The sequence below is a fragment of the Grammomys surdaster genome, unplaced genomic scaffold, assembly GCF_004785775.1.
Source record: "Grammomys surdaster isolate TR1022 unplaced genomic scaffold, NIH_TR_1.0 125876, whole genome shotgun sequence".
Taxonomy (NCBI): Eukaryota; Metazoa; Chordata; class Mammalia; order Rodentia; family Muridae; genus Grammomys; species Grammomys surdaster.
In genome coordinates this window covers 1,595,482-1,616,139 of record NW_021620701.1, presented here as the reverse complement: position 1 = coordinate 1,616,139, position 20,658 = coordinate 1,595,482, and the positions used below count along the sequence as shown (strand labels likewise).

The 20,658-nt window shown below is 45.3% G+C and overlaps 1 protein-coding gene and 1 long non-coding RNA gene across 2 annotated transcripts; one reads left to right on the top strand and one right to left on the bottom strand.

Annotated features, from left to right (window-relative positions):
* Positions 1–4,403: 4,403 nt before the first annotated feature.
* On the bottom strand, positions 4,404–5,988 carry Tmem174 (transmembrane protein 174). The gene is made up of 2 exons (XM_028790187.1): positions 5,335–5,988; positions 4,404–5,156 (listed from the first exon to the last, which is right to left on the bottom strand). Exons 1-2 carry the CDS (start codon positions 5,958–5,960, stop codon positions 5,051–5,053), a joined length of 732 nt encoding a protein of 243 aa, XP_028646020.1. The 5' UTR covers positions 5,961–5,988; the 3' UTR covers positions 4,404–5,050.
* Positions 5,989–7,438: 1,450 nt separating this feature from the next.
* On the top strand, positions 7,439–8,246 carry LOC114641069. Its single transcript, XR_003714241.1, has 2 exons — positions 7,439–7,517; positions 8,028–8,246. It is a non-coding gene; the product is annotated as an uncharacterized LOC114641069 (long non-coding RNA).
* The last annotated feature ends 12,412 nt before the right edge of the window (positions 8,247–20,658 follow it).

The following is a 20,658-nucleotide window of genomic DNA, read 5'->3' as shown; positions in this document are numbered from 1 at the left end:
CAGTGTTCTGACCACTTAGCTTTGAACTGTACCAGTAAGGTCACTACACCCCGATACACCTTCTGGGTCATGGCCTAACAGGTCACAATTCCCTCCTCTTTAAAACACACCCACAGAGTCCTACATTTCTAGTTGCTGAGTCACTACACCCTTGGGATGCCATGGGAGCCAAAGATACACTTTCCATGTGGTCCCTTATGCTATGAGAGTCCTCAGGTGAGAGTGGTCCTCAGCCAGACCTTACTGCTCTGCCACCTCCAGCAGCCCGCATCTCAGCTAGCTCCCTGATGCTGCACCCAGCAGCCAGGTCCCATGGCCTACATCATAGACGTTACAGCCAATGTGGCTAGCGGGGCCACCCACTGGCCAGCGCAATCACTGCAGTGGAGGGAGAAATGCTGAGACCTCAGAAGCTGATGCCCCTCATCAGAAGTGTCAGGAAGCAGTAGCATGGCAGTCCTTGTTTTTATGAGCTAAGACAATTTTGGAGTGATGGTCAGTGATGGTTTTAAGTGAGGTGCTGAACCCATGTCAGATTGCAAATGGATTAGACTGATCAAGTTCACCCCCATGCTCACGCAAATGACTCTAATGAAACTCAATGAGTCAAACATATGACACATGTATACACACATACAATACACATACAACACATGCATACAATACACACACTTACAACACACATATAACACACATATACAATAACACACATACATACACAACATACAATACACACACAAACAACACATACAGCATACACAAACGCACACATGCAACACACACATATAATACACGCATACACACAGTAGGAGAGGTCCTTGGTGGGAAGCAGGATTTCAATGGCACTTTTTTTTTTTAAGTTCAAATTGAAGAAATGGAAAATCGGTCCTAACCATCAAGTTATTTCATCTCAAAAAGTGTAATCATTGATGAACATATAGGGGGCAAAGCTACAATTTAAACCTCTCTTGTTGGTCACTGCATCAAGACAATATAGAATGGGTGTCTGGGCTAACAATCACATGCTTCCTTAAACCAGATAAAGTTACTATTTGTGAGTTCACTAGAGTTACTAGAGTAAAGTGGTTTTCTTCCAAGAAAATATCCCTGTGTTTTCACACAAAGCCTAAGTCCTTGGCAAGCTGGACACTGGACTCCTCAGTGTCTGCCCAGAGCCAGGCTGCCTCCCCAACAGATCATCTAAGGGGGAGACAGCAAAACAGGAGACTGGCTCCAGTCCCATCCCCAGATCAGTCTTACATTCAAACTTGATGAGATATGGAGTGAAAGATCAAAGGTGACCATCTAGACAGCAACCAGAAACTGTTGGGAACATATACACACACATATGTCCTGGCTGACCAGGAGTCCAGGCAAGGAGCTGGTGGTCACAGGCCCAGTGTCCCCCTGTGGGTTTTCCATATTTCAGCCTCAGTCCTTCCCAAATGCAAAAACAGAATGGACTTGTCACACAAGAAGAAAATTAGAGACATTCGCTTCAAAGGCTGGAGTAGCAGATGAGACAGCTTCCCCAGCCCACACGATGTCTCTTCTGCTGCCTCCTACACCGCTTTGCCAGGCTTCCTTCTGGGTGTGCCGTCCTCTCTTCCTTTTCTAGTGAATATGAATGCTCCTTTAGGTCCCTGCATAGTCCTCATTCCCTGATCAATATCAGTAGCCTGACTGACCTTGTGAACAGCGCCCCCTAGAGTCACCCAAGGCAACAACATGGACTTTACTACCCTATGACGGAATCTGAGAATAATCAACACATAATAGAGAAAAGTCACCAACGTCTATTTCCCCACTAGACTGGAAGCAATCTGAGAGCTATCTGCTCTTTGCTTGGTTTGGTTTTTCACAAGTATCTCCTGGCTTCTTGGCTGCCATGCCAACACAACGTGGATGCTCAGCCAGTAAGCATGGCTTGTAAAAACAAAGTCCCACCCTTATCTTTCTTTGGCAATAGAGACTGTGTTTACCAGGCTGGCCTCAGACTTGGTCTCTAGCAGAGAATAACCTTGAACTTCTGACCCTTCTCCTTCTGCCCAGAATATGTGGCAATGGGGGGGAGGGTCAAACCCAGGGCTCTGGGCATGCCCTAAAAGCATTACATCAACTGAGCTTCATCTCTAACCCCCAAATCCCAGTTGTCTGACCCCCCAACTACTGCAAACCTCACATGCACCTTGAACTCTCGGGAACATTAGTCCTGAAGCAGCATCATTAGAGGTATAAATGACATCTAGGCTCAGGGACTGGAATAGTGCTGTTGAATAATCTGCTGCCTGCAGCTAAGATCCCCAGAGATACCATTCCTGAATAGATGACTCTCACAGCAACACCAAAACAACTGTCTGTCTTGTCCAATCCAGCTTGGTACACATGCCCTTTTCTGACAATTCCTTTTGATGCTCATTATGACGAAAGTCATGAGTATAAAAGGAGGTGTGGATGGGAAGAGAAGGGGTGAGGGAGGCAGGGCTGTGTCGTTCGTCAGTCAGCATGACATCAATGATGATGCTCTACCCTGGCCTTGTCTCTTAACTTCCTCCCTAAGGTCAGTGGCCTTCAGCTAAGACACCCTTAGCTAAGAATTGGGGGTGAATAGGACAGGAGGAGGAGAACGAGAGGAGGAGCTGAAGGAGAGAGAGAGAGAGAGAGAGAGAGAGAGAGAGAGAGAGAGAGAGAAAGAGAGAGAGAGGAGAACATGGAGGCAGATGTTCTCCGCCAGTCAAAGACAGTTGGTATATCTAGGTTGGTTATTGGGTTACACTTCTGATTGTATGGACATCTTGTTATTGAGCATTACCAAACTTATAAAGCCTTTAATTAACATTTTTTTTAAAAAGTTACTAATAAAAAAAAAGATGAGGAGGGAGGGTGATGGAATACATGTGACAGGAAATCGGATGAGGAAACTAGCTGGAGGAAGAAAGGAAAGAGGCAGAGGGAAACAAATCAGAACTCTAATGACACATGTATGAGGATGCTGTAATAAAACCCAGTACATTGTATGTTAACTTAAAATACTAATAAAGAAAAAAAGCAAGAAGGAGGAGGGAGGATAGAATAGGGGGTTTCTGGGGGAGGGATGGGGAAAGGAGGTGACATCTGAAATGTAAATAAATAAAATATCCAATAGATTAAAAGAATTGGGGATGTTGCTGGTCACAGTGGCTCACACTTTTACACCGGCACATTCAGAGGCAGAGGTGTAGGAAGCCGCTACCACCATAGTGCCCGAGGCGAGACCAATCGCCATTACAAGATGGCGCTGACATCCGCTGCCCATCCCGATAAACAAGCTGTTGCACATGTGCGGGAAGTGAGCGTGCGCCAAGTCACAGCCCATCCTGGGGCGTTTTGGTGGGCAACGAGTAAGCAGCCAATCAGAAATGAACACGCCGCTCCAAGGGTATATAAACAGTGCCTTTCCGGGGGCCCGGGATCTTCCTCTTCACATCGCAATAAACATTTGCTGCGGAAGGATCCTGGTGTCCGCGTGCGTCTTGCTGGCGAGACAATTACACGCGGGTCACACAGAGGCAGGTGGATTTCTGTGAGTTTGAGGCTAGCCTGGTCTACATAGTTACATAGTGAGTTCCAGGACAGTCCCTATAGTGGGTATTCAGGATTTCATGAGCATATTGGATGGTAAGTCAATACACTGAGTATAGAGATGTCTAGTTTTTTATTATTAGCTATCGTCAATGTGAAAAATAATTATAAAAACATTTGTCCCTGAGGCATAATATGAATCACAATAATAAACCAAGATCGTTTTACTGGTATCCTTGAAAAAACTGGATTCTTCTGATAGAAAGTCAAAGTAACCCTACACATAAACACAGTACCAAAACCTTCAAGACCTACTAATTCCTGTGTCTTTCTTGGGGGCAGTCACCTTTACCTTGTGTGGCCTTTCATCTTTGTAAAACTATTTTCTCCTAAATCTTTAGACACCTCCTAAAGTCTGCAGCTTTGTTCTGTGGTTGAAGACACAGCTCAGACTTAGGAAGCTGAAGGCTACAGCTTTTCTTTGTTCAGATGAAGGTGAGTGCCACTCACGGAGGAGACTGATCGTCTCCACAATTTGTGACTGCACAGTGACATAGCAGTGTGGCTCTGTGGAACTGAACAGTTGTACCTGTGTTCTGTAAGCCACTTGGCTAAGCTAGTTCATGCCTGGGAATCATAGCCTGGAGGTGGGCAGGGGGAGCAGGCACTCACCCGTGTACAGTATGCCTTGAACTTCAGGCTTGCAGAAGAGAAACATCAGGAGCAGGGGTCACTGTGACTTGGTGACAACATATGGATTTATTCATTATCCCCCTGATACCTCTTCCACAGTCTCACTGGCCATCCAACGCTATTCTAACGTGAGGCATTGTTCTATCCCATTCTATTTATTCATTTATTCCTTAATGGATTTTGTTATTTCTTTTACAGACTCTTCAAAATCCAAAGGCTTCAAGGGAGACCAGATAACAACCCAAGTTGTTTGGGATAAGTCGCTCCGCTGTGGGAAGGTCCAGCATGGTGCAGGGAAGTTTCTACCTGAGGCTACTCTCTCTTCCCAGCCTGCTCACCAGCCTCCCTTTCATCTGTCTGAAAACTGCCATGCCTGATGCATTTAAAACTAAGACACTAACGCCTTCAAATGGATATCGGGTGGGGGACGGGGAAATGGGTGAATTTTCCTCCTGCACTTTATGTAAGGAGGTCTTGGGGTTTTGTTTTGTTTCTGTTTTTGTTTTTTCCTGGCTTTAGAGCTCAAACCCAAGGTGTTGAGCATGCTTTGAAATCACTCTACCACACAACGACTCTCCAGCTGCAGAGGATTTCTTAGCTGAGAGAATTCAAAACCAGGGCACAGGGGTATTTACCCAGGGCAGCTTAATTTAGCAATCTCAGGACACTTCTTTTCCACCTTGAATGACATCTGTAAGATCGCCTGAGCTGCTTTGGCATTTAACTTCTGAAGATCACAACATAAAACTCTCCAAGTCACAGGGCTTAAATGTCCGTTCCCTTAGCTTTGCAGTCTCTAGCGAGGTAGGGTGCATATCTCCTCATAGGGGGGAGGAGAGAGGCATACACAGTCCTCCTCTTCCGTCTGCATCCCTTCTAGCTGGTCAGCATCAGAGCTGGGCCTGAAACATGAGCACAAAACACAGGTGTACTTGCAGACCCATTGCCACTACACTGCGTGGCAGGCTGCACAAAGATTTACCGTCCCTATCACCTGCCTGGAAGTCCAAACATGGCCACAAACCATAACTGTGATGCAGCACGGGAGGAGGGAGGGAGGCATCCCAGGACCCAGCGTACCTGTCATGACCAGCACCCACGAAAGGAGAGAAGCCCTCGCTCTCCACAAACGCCGCATTGTCTTGAGGATAGATGGTGTAGTACTGAGGGGGACTTGGTGTGGCAGCCACTGCGCCGCTAGAAGGTACAAGACCACAAGGGTTCATCATGGGCTGCAGGTAGGTGGCGTTCATTCCCAGGGGCTCCTGAGAACCATAAGGAGGAGGGATATACTGCACCACCGTGGCCCCGTGGAAGGTGATGGGCTGGTTGATGCCGGTGAAAACGAATGACTGTCCTCCGGAAGTCTGCTCCGAATCCGGGACCCTTTCCTCGTTATCCAAGCACAACTGGCAGGATAGCATTTTGAATTTGCACACAGAGATCAGCATGAATGTCACTCCGACCGACAGGAGGATGGGTCCGAGGAGCTGGGTCCACTCAAAGTGGGAGACACCCTGGTACTTGATCCAGCCCATGACAGTGAACGTGATCCCCACCAGTCCTAGAAAGATGCCCGAGAAAAGCAAAGTGGCCCCTGCCTTGTCGTCGTCGGACACCTGGATGTCCGCGGTACTGGGTGTGTACGGAGTGACAGAGAACACGTTAAGTGGGAAGTCCTCTGGGCGATTACTGCTGTGCTCCATGGCTCCTCACGCGACTGTCCAACATGAGAGAAAACAGAGACTGAGAGCAGGGAATGCAGGCTCGGGTTAGTTAGAGAAGGACCTTTGGGCTTCCGTGGTTAACAGAGTATAACATGCACAGGGCTGAACTTTGTTTAAAAGAATAAAGGTCCAAGAAATGACGCCTGAAGTTTGGTTGTAGGTTTCCAGAAAGTGGAGGTCTCTGCTTTATGAAACAATAGCAAGCTGTCTTTCTACTTTATGTTCATTCATTCATTCAGACAGATGATGATGATGGTGGTGGTGGTGGTGGTGGTGGTGATGACAGCAACAGCCACACTTCTCAAGCCACTGTCACGTTGGGAGGTGCTTTTTCTATAGTCACTCATGTGCTGTGGTCCTGTTTCTGCCCTACCAAAGCAAGGTTTCTGCAAATGGCAGCGCTGCCAGCAATATGGAGGGAGTTCTTGGCTTACATATCTACCACCCGCTTGAAGCCCGACTTTGGTCTGGGCCGGTTCATCAGAAACAGGTCCATACACTGGATTTCTAGACTTAACCATGGAAGGAGTCTCCACTGCAGATGATGACTCTCTTAGGCCATTTTCTAACAAGAAACCACAGGCTAAGTTGTTTACATAGCAAAGAGAGTTATTTTTTTTCTCACAATCCAGAGGTTTCTGGGGCCGATATCAGCATGTTAGCATCTAGTGAAGATCTCCTTTCTGTCCCATCCCCAGACCCAATCTGATGAGAACACTACGGTCTATCAGCCCATATCTCTCTTCCTCTCAGAAAGATATCAATGCCATCATGGGCCCCTCCCCGACTGCCTACCTCATCCATCCCCAATTATGTCCCAAAGGCCTGACGTCCAAATACCATTGCTGCATGAATTCAGGGGATGAGTAAAACACAGCCTTGGAATCACACTCAAGACACAGCAAAACTCAGTCCTTAATGTCAGCTCTCTACAGGGCTCTGAGAAGCTGTTAGGCCTTGGGCTGGGGTCCATGTTTTCCTAGCTCTCTGCCCCTGGGGTATACGCCAGTGCTGGGAAGGAGATCACACCCTGGGAACAGTTTCTGTGTGCCACGCTGCTGGCACACATCTGACGGTGTGAGCGTCAGATGTGGTGAAATGTTGCCTGGACACAGGCTTCGGGCCCTGTCTCTGGTGGCTGCACAGTTCCTAGTCACCAAGGTGAGGCAGACAGCTGCCTTTCTAAACCTACCCTGTTTTGCAACCAAACCCAAGTAAAGAAGACAGCCTGATCCCAATGATATTGTCTGTCTTTTATGACTGACTATACAATTTTCAAACGGACCCGTGAACTTCTTCCTCCACTGAGCAGCAACTCTGGTCTTGTTCCTTTCCTGGACAGACTTTGTCCAAGCAACACCCCCCTCTTCGGTGGTTAAATATTACATCAGCTTCCTTCTGCAGAGGTGACAGAGCTGCCCTTTGGTCCCAGGCAGCCTTCCTAAACTTCCTCTGATAACAAAACTCACACAGGCCTCTATTTTCTTTTCCATAGGTGCTGGAGATGGAGGCCAGGCATCTGTCACACAAGGTTAGGTAAGGGCTTTATGCTTAGCTACATCCTCAGCCCTGGGCTACTTTTTAAAAGAGGAAGATTGAAGCTCCAGCACAAGCCAACATACCTGAACTATCCAAGGAAGAAATTCACTAAGTGCCTATGACAGTTAATCTTCACCCACAACTTGACCAAACAGGAGACGCAGCTCTGGGTGTGTCTAGGAGGGTGTGTGCAGAAAGAGTCAAATAAAGAGGGAAAATCCACCCTGAATGTCATGACACAAATGAAAAGGAGGGAGAAAGGGAGGGAGGGAAGGAAGGAGAAAAGGCCAGAGAGACATCTCAGCAGTTAGGAGCATGCGCTATTCTTGCCGAGGACCTAGGTTTGGTTCTCAGCACCAAACAAGGCAATTCACAGTCATCTGTAACTCAAGTGTCAGGAGATATGATGCCTTCTTCTGACCTTCCTGGGCACTGAGTATATATACACCATTCAAGAAAAACACTCATACATATAAAAATAATGATACAATAAATCTATATTTTAAGGAGAAAGTGAGCTGAACACCGGCCTTCATCTCTCTGCGCCCTGACTGTGAATGCCACGTGACCAGATGGTTCACACTCCTGAACACCTGCATTCATCTCTCTGCACCCTGACTGTGAATGCCACATGACCGGATGGTTCACACACCCACCGCACCTGTCCCTGCTTTGATGACTGTGTACCACCAAGCTATGAGCCAAAATAAACACTCCTTCCTTTAAGTTGGTTGCTTTTGTCAGAAAAGTGTAACCCAATTTAATTCCAAACAAGCAGAGAGACTTGCTTCTACCCATCCAAATGCCTGTCTTTGCTAAAAGACATAGCCTAGGGTCTCTTCACTGTCAAGGACGTGGAAAAAGTGGTGTGGTGGCCTCAGAGTTTCTTAAGGAACCTCCAGACAGCTGAGGTTGGGCCTTCTCAGGGTGGATGTAGAAGGGTGTGTCTTTCTCACTAAGATAGATGAAAGCCCCAGACTCCACAGACACGGACGAGGCAGCTTTCCAACAGGTGCTTACGAGGCTCTGAAACCATGAGTTAACCGTCACTATCATCTCCACCATTGAGAGATGCTCAGGCCCTGAAGACTGTTCTTCTAAAGCATATGTATGTTTCCGATTTGTCTTTAGTTATAACGTACACCACATATTCACAGGATGCTGTAACTAGTTACTCGTCTCAATGCTGTGACCAAATGCTGGACACAAATAAGCCTGAATCACTCACAGTTCAAGGGTACAATCTGTCATGGGGGAGGGGAGCAGCTTCCACAGTTTGAGGGTACAGTCCGTCACGTGGGGAGCAGCTCTCAGCTGGGACTCTTTACCGCCAAAATCAGGGGTGCGAGCTCCCAGCTGCAATGCTCCCTCACTCCCCTACCCCGCCTCTTTGTTCAACCCAAGAGTCCAGATTAGGAAATAGAGCCCACAGCTCCTGCCTCGGTTAAACTTCTCTGGAAGCATTCACATATAGACACTATCAACTTTAACCTATGGTGAGGTGTCAAACACTTACTGATAATAAATCATAAATAACTTTATTTTAAAACAAGGGTTTGGTATAGGTATAATTTTACCATCTGCTAAAAAGAAAAACCAATTTGCATACAAGTGAAGTGGGTTGCTTATTTTTACATAAAGAATTAAATTTTGATTGAATGGTTGGCTCTGCAGGACATAGAGCATCTCGTATTTGTCTGCATTGATTGACAATTTGATTTTATAGTCATCAGTGCTGGGGACACTGCTTTGCTTACAGTTATGCTGAGGACAATTTCGATTAAAAAAAAAATCTGTCTGAATTCCAAGCCAATACTGATTCAAAAACATTTTTTTATCAAGCTCAAGTCAGTCATTCTAACACAGTATGAACTAAAGATATAATCATTTCATAATTATATGCAGAAAAGTAATGGAAGAGCAATATTAAATGTCACCATATTCCATAACCCAATTATGTTTTTTCTATAAGAGCAGAAAATGTCCTGTATGCACAGCAAAGCTACTGTAGTTGATACCGTATGACAATCTAGACTCTGAGCCTGTCATGAAGCGGGTGACAGAATAGGTGTTCGGAACCAAGGAGCAGTGGCGTGGAATAATACAGCCAACGTGGGGCAGAGCCGCTGGGCACTAATCAGATCTACTTTGCTTTTAATTTTGAGTTAGTGGTTAAGCATTGTGCACTCAGAAACATTAGCCAAGTTTTTCACAGCTTCACAGGCAGTTACATGGCCTCAAAAGCAGTCACATCCTGAAACTTACACTGTGCTCTGAAAGATTGACAGCTCACAAACGTTGGGTTTGGTTGGCTGGGTGGTTGGTTGGTTGGTTTTTGGAGTGGGGAGGGGGTTAAGTGAGTAAAGCCCTCACCACACAAGTTTGAAAACCTGAGATCCTTGGCACCCAAGTAAAACCAGCCATGAGAGTGTATGTCTGTAGTCTCAGTATTTCTACAGGAAGATGGAAGACAGAGTCGCTAGGAGCTCATAGGCCAGATAACCAGGCATACAAAGAAGCAAAGAGACCTTGTCTCAAAAAAAGGCAGAGGGTAAAGACCAACATCTAAGGGTGTCCTCTGATCTCCACAAATGTTCATTAGCACACATGCTAATTCATCATGGGAACCGCAGCTCCCACAGTTTGAGGGGACAGTCCGTCACAGGGATGAATGTACCCACATTCACACACACAAACATGTAGACACATATCATACAAACATATTTACACATCTTACACCTCCCTCCCTCCTCCATCTCTCTCTGTTTCTCTCTATTTCTCTGTCTCTCCATCCCTCTCTGTTTCTCTGTCTCTGTTTCTGTCTCTTTCTCTCTGTTTGTGTGTGTGTGTGTGTGTGTGTGTGTGTGTGTGTGTGTGTGTCTAGTTCCCAAATAGAATGCTTTTGGGAGATTCTAGAAACTTTAGAAATGGGAGCCTAGCTGAAGAATGTAGGTCTTTGGGAGCAGGTCCCTGGAGGCAGGCCCCTGGGGACAGGTCCCTAGGGGCAGGTTCCTAGGGGCAGGTCCCTGGGAACAGGACCCTAAGGGCAGGTCCTTGGGGGCAAGTCCTTGGAGTGTGATAGCCTGACTTCTGTCACTCTTGGCTTCTTGTTTAACCAGTCAGAGAACAGCTCTTATCTATCCCATATTGCCGCCACTATGATGTCCTACCCAAGTGTAGGGACCAAGAAACCATGGACCAAACCCTTTGAAACCAGGAGCCAAAAGCAATCTGTTGTTCTAGAAGTTTCTCTCTAGTATTGATCATAGAAACACAAAAATGCCAACATTACACCAACGCTGGAATTCTTATGATTATTAAATACAGTTTCAAGTGACTGACAACCTTGGTGGCCAAGTCCATCTCCTGCCTCAACTTTCAAACTTTTCCTTTTCTACATGCAATATAGTATTCAATACTCCCACATATAAATCACATATAACTTTAATCAAACTTTCCCTTACAGTAATTATTTGAGACTATTGAGCATTAAAACTTAAAAACTATTTTGAGCTAAATGTGTTTTGTGAGCAGCCGTTGTAAGTAAGGAGAGTATCCATAATTTGACCCTTTTGTCTGAAAAGACAGTGCTTTACTACGGAGATAGTAATTAATCATGGGTATGCAAAGGCTGCCTGTTTCCCACCTTGTGTCTGTTTCACATCTGTCGAACTCACCTACACCTCCTGACACACTATTTCCTTTCAAACAAAATTTTCCTCCCTTAAATTAAAAAAAAAAAAGCCCAAGTCAGCAGAGTACTGTGCATCTGCAGTCGTGCAGTCATAGCACGCGGGGGAGGGAGGAGATGGCAATCCTGAAGCCACCGAGCTACACAGTGACACCTACTCCAAAAGGCCACAGGAAGACAAAAAAGGAAAGAAGTTAGGGGGAGGGATGAGAGATAAGGAGAAGAGACAAAAGAAAAACACCTAGGCAGACTTTGGGTTACATTCTCAATGAGTACAGGAGCTACCGAAGATGCTAAGACCCCCATCCTATTGAGAATGCCTTCCCATTGTTGTCTGGCCAAGCATTGCCCTGTCTTCACAGAAAGCATGTGTGGAAGCTGCCCTCTTAAAGGGGGGTGAGGGGTGGGGTGGGTGGCCTCCTCTTCTGTCTTCAGTTCCAAAGACAAATGGAACCCAGTGTACTAACAAGAAATACTTACAAGGAACAGACTGATGGAGACCACTTAGCAAATAAACCATTTGGCAAGATAACCTGGATCTGTTTTGCATACATTTTTAAAACATCTATAAAATGGCTACATTATTAATGTCTGTGCATTTATGGAAACATTAAAAGTTTCTATAGTCTTTTGCAAAGCTTCAAAAACAGCTGCTGAAGCGTACTAAAATGCACCTATGAGATGTCCAGCAAGGTGGCACCTGCCTGTAATCCCAGCACTCAGGAGGTAGAGGCAGAAGGAAGAATATTTCAAAGTCATCCTTGGCTATTTAAGGAGTTTGAGGCCAGCCTGGTCTAAACAAGACCCTGCCCTAAGCAAACAAAACTGTACATTTTGGTGAGAACTAGCTTTTCATTTTGTCTGCCCTTTACCTAAGTCTTTCTTTAGATACATGTGGAGAGCAGGGTCTCTTCCTTTGTAAGGAACCAGTTCCAGATGGTGTTTTATCTGCTGAGTTACTACGGCTTACACCAGGATGGACTCACCCATTGCCTTTTTCACATAAAGAGATCACATTAACTTTACGATCCTTCAGCTTTCTTTTCTTTTTGTTTATGTCATTCTTCCACAATTCTTACACTTTAACTCAATACTTTGACAAGAATTAATGGTGCAATTACGGCTGGGAGTGTCTCAGATAAGAACTGAGCCACCGAGAATTTAGCTGCTTCATCTCACAGTCATAAAATCCAGAATCTGAATGAGAATTCAAAGCCATCAGCTATTTATAGTGTGGTAAAGTATATTTTGGCAAGAGAGAGAAAACAGACACCTTTTAGTGTAATTAGGAATATGACAGAGCTGGAGGCTAAAAGTCCTTTCTCTGTGCTAGATAGTACTCTGACACTGCGAATGATCCCGAGTCCTCTTCGCTTTTTATCTTGAGATGGATTTTGAATTCAGCATCATTGCCCAGCTTAGATTTGAGTTTTGCAGTCCTCCTGTCTCAGTCTCCCAAGAAACTGGAATTACAGATTACACCACTAGACCCCAATTAATCCATCTCTGTCTGTCTGTTTGTCCCTCTCTGTCTCTGTATTTATCTCTGCCTCTCTGTCTCTGCCTCTCTCTCTATCTCTCTGTCCCCCCACCAAGAGGTGACAACCTGAATTATTTTACTATAATGTATGTATAAATATACTTATGTATGGTGTTGCATATGGCTGAGGCAGGAGAATTATGAGCTTCAGCCCAGGGTGGGCTGTATAATTAAGCTCTACCTCAAAGTGAAAGGCATAGAGGGAGGGGAAAAGAGAAATAATATATTATGGCCAAACTATTTTCTATCCCTAGAATCTTATTGGAGATAGAAGTTAATACAAGCATTGTGCCCCAAAAGCAACATCGTGTGGCCACATTTGCATAAGATATTGGAAGAGAAACTCGAAAGCAACTTCGAAACTCACTCATTATAAAATAAAGAGAATTACTCATAAAAAATAAATACACATATGTATATCATAACATTCCTTTTAAACTTTATTTTTATGTGAATGGGTGCTGGCATGTGTGTATGTCCATGTACCACTTGCATGCCTGAGGAGGCCATGCGTTCTGGGGAGGTCAGAAGAGGGCTTTGGATCCCCAGGAACCAGAGTTACAGACATCTGAGAACTGCCATTTGGGTGCTGGGAACCAAACCTGAGTGTTCTGAGAAATCGGGGTGCTTTTAACCAGTGCATCCCCTCAGCTCTTAGAACATGTACTCTTTAGACAGCTTCACAAGAATATTTTACCAGAGTACAGAACAAATCGCTGCAGTAACTAAGTAGGGGTTGGAGAGAGGAATCCTAAAGGTCTGATAGTTTCCTGCTAAGACTACATTTCCCAGCTTCCCTTGTGACTACAGAAGTCCTTCCCACCCCTATAAGGGGCCACATCCCATCTTCTGTAGGCATTTTGACCATCTTCATACTTGGATGACTTCCATATTCTGAGACAGAAGCTGGGAATTCTTTGTGCTGGAAAAAAAAATCATTTCTAACTCTGAGAGGATATTTTAAAAGTGCAGGACAGGAGTTTTCTAGCTGTTTTCTGCTGAGGAGGGTCTTTATTGGAAGGAGTAGTTCTGGGTTCTCTGGTCATGTAGCAGGAAGAGGGTTCTAATTTGATCAGCTATTCTGTGTCAGGTGATTGCAGTCCTGCATTCTTGAAGAGCCTTGGGAAACGATTTTTGGAGGACTGTAAGCAGATGGTTTTGTTACAGAGTAGAGCTGAAAGATTTCCTGAGAAGGTTGGGGTAGGAGTTGAGGCGGGAGAGACAGAGTCAGTCAATGCGAGAAAGTGGACATAGACTTAGTTCAGGGTAACAGTGACTGCTTTAAGGCTGACAGAAGGGTGATGGGGCAAGCAGCAATTAGAGTTCCTCAGAAGAGAGTCTATGATAAAATGTGACAATTATCAAAGATCCAGAGTCAGGAGGTAATAACTGTGCAGCTCTGTGGGAACATTAAGAGACAAAGTTACAGCTAGACGGGACTTTAATCCCAGCACTTGGGAGGCAAGGCAGGAGGATCTCTGTGAGTTTAAGGACAGCTGTACAACAGGCTGGACCATGTACCGGAGTTCCACAGAAGAAGAAGGTAACTATGATCAGCTGTTTGTTACATCAGACTCCCACATGAGGAACAAGGACCTGGAAGCTTTGTAAAAGAAGTCGGTTAAAACCAGCATCTAAGGAAGGAAGCTGAGCAGAATGTGTCTAAGAGATACCTTGTTTTCCAAGGATGATGGACTTGGTATATTTGTTTTAATATTAAAGGTTAGGGATAATACCTTAAATGACCATGTCAGGCCATGTAAAAAGAAAATTTAATTTTAAGTTGCATTCCCTCAAAAGAAATGATTTTCAATTTCCAATTTAAATATTCCCAGAAACCAGGTCTGCCTTGTCAAGAGTAAATGATTGCCTTGTCAAGAGTAAATGATTCCTTTCACTAAGCTTTTTTTTTTTAATTAACCCTATTAACAGGACCTTTTAAAAATTTTCTACAACATTCTCATTCCATACACTCAACCAACAAGTAAAAGATGAAAGCAGTTATGTCAAATCTTTAATAAATAATTTACATGCAACATAAACTGAATTAACAAAAAAGGCTAAAGCCACCTCTTTATCCCTGCCCCTATAAGGGGCCTGCATCCCACCTTTTTCTGTAGGTATTTTGATCATCCACTCACGTGGGCTTATAAGAGTGTACTCTCACAGTGCATAAACCTGGTCCTGCCTAAGGTCAGACCAAGCAGCTCCAACTTCTGTCTCTCTACAGCTGCCTTTTGATAATCTAGCAATGCCCATCAATGATTGACTGGTAGAATAAATTATAGTGGTAATGGAGTACTCAGGTTCTTCAGTAGAAAAAAAATATATATATATCATATATATATATCATATAAGATTATATATATTTGTAAATATACTCTTTTTTTTTTTTTTTTTTTTTTTTTTGGTTTTTCGAGACAGGGTTTCTCTGTGTAGCTCCTGGAACTGACTCTGTAGACCAGGCTGGCCTCGAACTCAGAAATCCACCTGCCTCTGCCTCCCAAGTTCTGGGATTAAAGGCGTGCGCCACCACCGCCCGGCTGTAAATATACTCTTATAAGTTATACATATATTACTTACATATGTTATATGTATTGTATTACATTATATTAGTTCTATATATTAGTTATAAGAGTATGTTTATTAAGTATGTTTGATTGGCTAACACAGATTCTAAGCGGTCCAACAGTGACAATCTGTAGATGGGAACTTGTGGGACTGTGTAAGGGTATCTTGGTTCGTGGCTGGTCATGGGCCTGGAACCCCGAGACTCCAAGGGAGAAACAGAAGGTGTTCAGCCATGTCCCCAGAACCCAGGGTCCTGACACGAAGTCTAGTCTCCATGGACCAACATTGATCAGTCATGTAGGCCATTACAGCCCCTCCCAAAGTGCACAGGTAGAGGGTGTGACTACAGGCCTCAGGCACTAGAGAGATTTACATACTAATGAAGGCCAGAGGGCAGAGCCAATTAAACATTCTTCCCCAGACCCTCCCTCTTTCTCCCTCCCTATTTAACTCAGGTCTGACCTGAGTTGGGGGGGGGGGGTAACATCCAGACCCATCTACCATCTTCCACCCTTTTGGAACCAAGGACTTTCTTGTGTCTTTGAGGCCTGCTGTCACCAAAGCTTCCAGCCTTTAGAATTCCAGAACTTTCTCCTGTATGTGGGACCTGCCGGCATGGAAAGCCTTTTGGACTCCACCTGGGCTTTTTTCCCACAGAAACTGACTTAGTCCAGGAAGTTGGAAGCTCAAAGGGAACCAATAACACAGTTCCAGTCCGAGGCTGAAGGCCTGAAGATCCCCAGGAGAAACCCTAAGTCCATTCTCAAAGGCTGAAGCAGTTGGTACCATGTCCATGGGCAACAGCAGCAACATAAACATGCCTACTCAAGGATGGGAAGTGAGTGTACAGACACCCCTTCTTGTTTTTTGTCTCATCAGACCCACAGTCTACTGGATGGTGCCATCCACGTCTTCCAGTTCGGTTCACTGACCTACACAGCAACCCCCTCTAGAAACACTCTGTCACTCCCCAAAGAATGTTTGCCCATCCTCTAGTTGCGCCTCAATCCAGCCAAGTTGACAATCCACACTAGCATCACTTTATTGAAAAATAAATCAGTTCTACATGAATAGGTCTGGCATAGTATCCCAAGATGCACTGTGCCTAAAGGGACCAGAAGCAAGTGTTTACTAGCCTGCCTTTCCCAAGGGGAATGGGGCATGCTTGACACCCAGTGTACATGTGTGGCGGAAGGGATACACAACTGGAATAGAGAACCAGGAAAATGTTCCATTTGTACACAGCAGGCCACTCAGCTTTGCAAATCCCAGAGAAACATTTCCATTTCATTGCACTGCTCGGTGACTAAGCTGACCCAGACTGGATGGAAGGGAAGGTGATTCTTCTTTGCTATGAGAGGAATGTGAAGGTCACATTGCAGACAGACCTGTTAGTCAGGGGATTATTATAGCTGCCCAATCCTGCCATAGAGGGATAGCTATTTCTGTGTAGTCCGTGATTTTGCTTTGATTTCTGTTCACATGGGCACTCAAGACAATGTGAATATTCAGATTGGCCCTGTGTATACACACTTGTACACTGTTGGCCTCTGACTTCCTCTTCCTTCGGTGGCTCATGCTCTCAATGAACGACCAGCCCACTGATCAACAGTGCCACATTGAAGCCTCTTGAGTTCCTTGCTTATTTCCACTGCATTTCAGAACTTACCCATCAAACTTCCTGTCTGCAACCACCAATCACATCCCTGTCTCAACCACCAATCCATATTCCTGGATAAAGGTGCAATGTTGTTATGGTGACAGATCAATGGCAAAAATGGACAATGGTATTAAATAAAAACGGAATTTTGAGAGGTTACCAGAGACAAGCAGGAGTGTGGTGTGTGTGTGTGTGTGTGTGTGTGTGTGTGTGTGCCTTTAAAGAAACCTTTAATCCCAGAGCTATACTCACACTGGTCTGACTACCAGAGGAACACTATCAAGTATCTGATAATTTTTACTTACTAAAATTAATTTTTTCTTAGAGTATATTCTGATCATAGTCTCCTCTTGTCTTCTCCCAGGTCCTTCCCAACTCCTCACTCATCCACTTCTTTCTCTATTTAGAAAAGTAAAAGGCAAAAACAAAAAAGAAAAAAAAAAGAAAAAAAAACAGAATAAAACAGAGAAGAGAAAAAAAGGAAAAAAAAGCACTAGAAACATATTCACACAAAGACACACACACACAAAACCCATAAAAACACAAAGATGAAAACCATAGTAGACAGGTGAAAGACGAGGAAGGTAAAAAATGCCCAAACAAAAAACATTATGAGACAGAACATCTCCAAAAATACCATTGAGTTTGTGCTGTGTTAGCCATCTGCTGTTGGACATGGGCCTACCCTTAAGTGTGGTTTGCATATTTAGTGTGATTTCATTGGAGGAAACTGATTTTTTTGTCCTCTGTTAGTTAGTGGTTGTCAATTGGAGACCACTTCTGGGTTAGGGATGTGTGCACATCTCATCTCAGTGCTGGGACCCATCTGGCTTGGCCTTGTGCAGACTCTGTGCATGCTGTGTTGTCTCTGTGTGTCTGTATGTGCATCAGTCCTCTTGCTGACTGAAGGCACTGTTTCTTTCGTGTCCTCCAACCCCACTGACTCTTATAATCCTCCTGCCTCCTCTTCTTTGTGGTACCCTGCACCCCGAGAGGAGGGGTTATGATCATTTTTAATGTCCGCTGTTTAAATCACGTATGGTACAGTAAAACTCATGAGCTTTGAGAACATAAAAAATAAATGGAAATATCTGAGATTGAAAAGAACATTTCCCCAATATCAAATGGCCTATGTGAGTTCCTCTCACATGGTATGGAGTTGGAGAAAGAGAAGCTGCAGAGGCAGCCACTGCTCTGTGTGTGGTGGAATCACATCCATGGCCACTGCTGTGTGTGGTGGGACTGCATCCACAGCCGCTGCTCTGTGTGGTGGAATTGCATCCATGGCTGTCCTCCCTAGAACTAGGAAACAGCAAAGTCACAGGTGTAGACAGGATGGCCAGGTCTAAAGCAGACTGACCTGTGGGCTCAGCTCTGCCTGCAGACTGACATGCAGAGATAGACAGGATCTGAGCTGAGAGCTCAGAAACCCAGGAACTAGACATGTTGCTATCCCACCCAGCCCAGGCATCAGGACCTGCCTGGTCCCTAAGTCTAAAGCAGAAGCAGGCAGGTGTCAGAGGAGTGAGTGGGGTCAAAACAGCTTGTAGCTCTGTGCCTTCAGGGGGCCAAGGATGAAGACCTCCCGGGAGTCTAAGCAAAGATGAGATGACTTGTGATACTTGTCAATATCTTCTCAAGGACTTTCAGCAAAAGGAACAATGAATGCATAAAAAAAGTGGTTTAGAATACTACACGGGTGTCTGAACCCTGAGAAGAGTCTCCAGTTCTTGTGAATGTCCAGTGTAAGGCATTTGGAGGGGAACATTTGAGGGTTGTCACAGTACTAGTAATTATGGAGTGACCTGTTTCATTTATTTAACTGTCTGACTATGGCAGCAAATGAATGTTATTAGCCTGAAGATAAAGAGACAGGCTCTTTGTCTCATGGCTATATTGCTGTAACTATCCCAGTGTGGTTGAAAATGGGAAACATCCCAGAACTTTTATGTGGGTCCGCTTCCAGATGGGTCCCACGAGGATCTCTGACCGGGCTGAAGACAGGGTGCGATCAGCAGCTGCCTAGCTTCCTCTGTCTGAGAGCGGCCCGGGAAGGACGACAACGGACAGACAGGAGAGTCTGCTTCTGCCCCTGCCTCCAACGGTGTCTCAGCGCCTCAGCGGAGAGGGGGAATGTGTTACAGCTCCTCTTTGAAGTGCCTCGGAGAGGCACTGGCTGGTCAGCGAAGAGGGGAGCGACCACGACGGAAGCTCTCAGACACCGGGAAGAATCTCAGACACCTTTACTTTTGAGCTTGGCCTATATATACAGTTTTGGGGTGGGTTAAGGTCTGGCAGCAGGTAACCCCTATTGGTTTGGTCTGAGAGCTTGGGAATGCCTCATCTGCATGATGGTGCTACTCCTACGTGATCAATGACCATGGACCTCTCTGTGGGAGGGACTGTAGAGAGCTGAAGCTGAGAGAGCCGGATGTCTGGGAAAAGCCTGAAGCATCTTCCTTCCCGGTGGCTTTCTTCAGGCCAGGGTGCCGGGGTTCTAGAGCTCTTCTACCAGGCTTTCCGGCCTCTTCTCATAGCTCACTGCCCCACACTTTTAGACACTGTCTTGTTTAAAGGATGGCATGACCCATCAAAATGGGGACATCTCTCTAAACCCTGCCCTTTTGGACTTTCCCCTGATTCAAGCTTCCCAGGCTCCTGGGGAGGGGCGGGGCCTCCACATTCTAGGTGATTAATCTCAAAAGCAGGAAGGGAGGTGTCTGACTTAATAGCAGATGAGGGGTGGTGGTCTGTTTCCCTCACGTGTTTTTGAACTGCTCTTCCATGAAGGACGTCTGCCCATGTTCGCTTAGGGTGGACTGGCCAGGTGGTTTCCAGCATGTTCTGACAATTTTTCGTCATTTCCCTTTATTGACTCCCATGTTTGCTTGATAGAACTGGAATATAGATCACAGTCACCCTGGATGGGCACAGCTTTGGGTCTGAGGAACCTCTGGAAGGGGTGGGTCTGCCCTGGGCAGCAGCTTGCTTTTCCTCTGGGATTCATGTATGTATCCATCAGCTGTCCACTGCAGGACAGCTACACACGTCTGGACTCCCAGCGATGGAATCAGACCCGGCAGTATTTTCTGGAGGTTCAGGGAAGAATTTGTCTGAGCTTCTTCAGGCTGTTGGCAGAATTCACTCCCCAGCAGGTGTTGGACTGGGACACCCTATAATTCTAGTAGCACCCAGCTTATCTTACACAGCCCTCTGCAGCCAGAGCCAACACAGACTTGGATGACTTCCCCGGCCTGCCTTATCCTTCTGCCTAAAGAGCCATTGAATGTTCTCTGGTTCCTATGTGGTTAAATCTCAATCTCTCTCTCTCTCTCTCTCTCTCTCTCTCTCTCACACACACACACACACACACACATATTCACTCATACATACACTCACACACACACTCATGAAGGTGGGGCTCTGGTTTCTATCTGATTAAATATCTCTCTCACGCATACACATACTCTCACACACACATTCACACAAACACAGGGATGGGGCTCTGCTTTCTATATGGTTAAATATCACACACACATTCTCTCTCTCTCTCTCTCTCTCACTCACTCACACACACACACATACAGAGACACACATACACACACGTATATAGAGACACACACTCAAATCACACACACACATTCACACACACACATTCATGGAGGTGGGGCTCTGG

Bases quoted from the DNA above. Each gene is read 5' to 3' on its own strand.
- Tmem174 (XM_028790187.1), bottom strand. From the start codon at position 5,960: ATGGAGCACAGCAGTAATCGCCCAGAGGACTTCCCACTTAACGTGTTC. The intron at 5,157-5,334 runs GTACGCTGGGTC...CTCATGTTTCAG, and splicing joins GTGGGTGCTGGTCATGACAG to GCCCAGCTCTGATGCTGACC.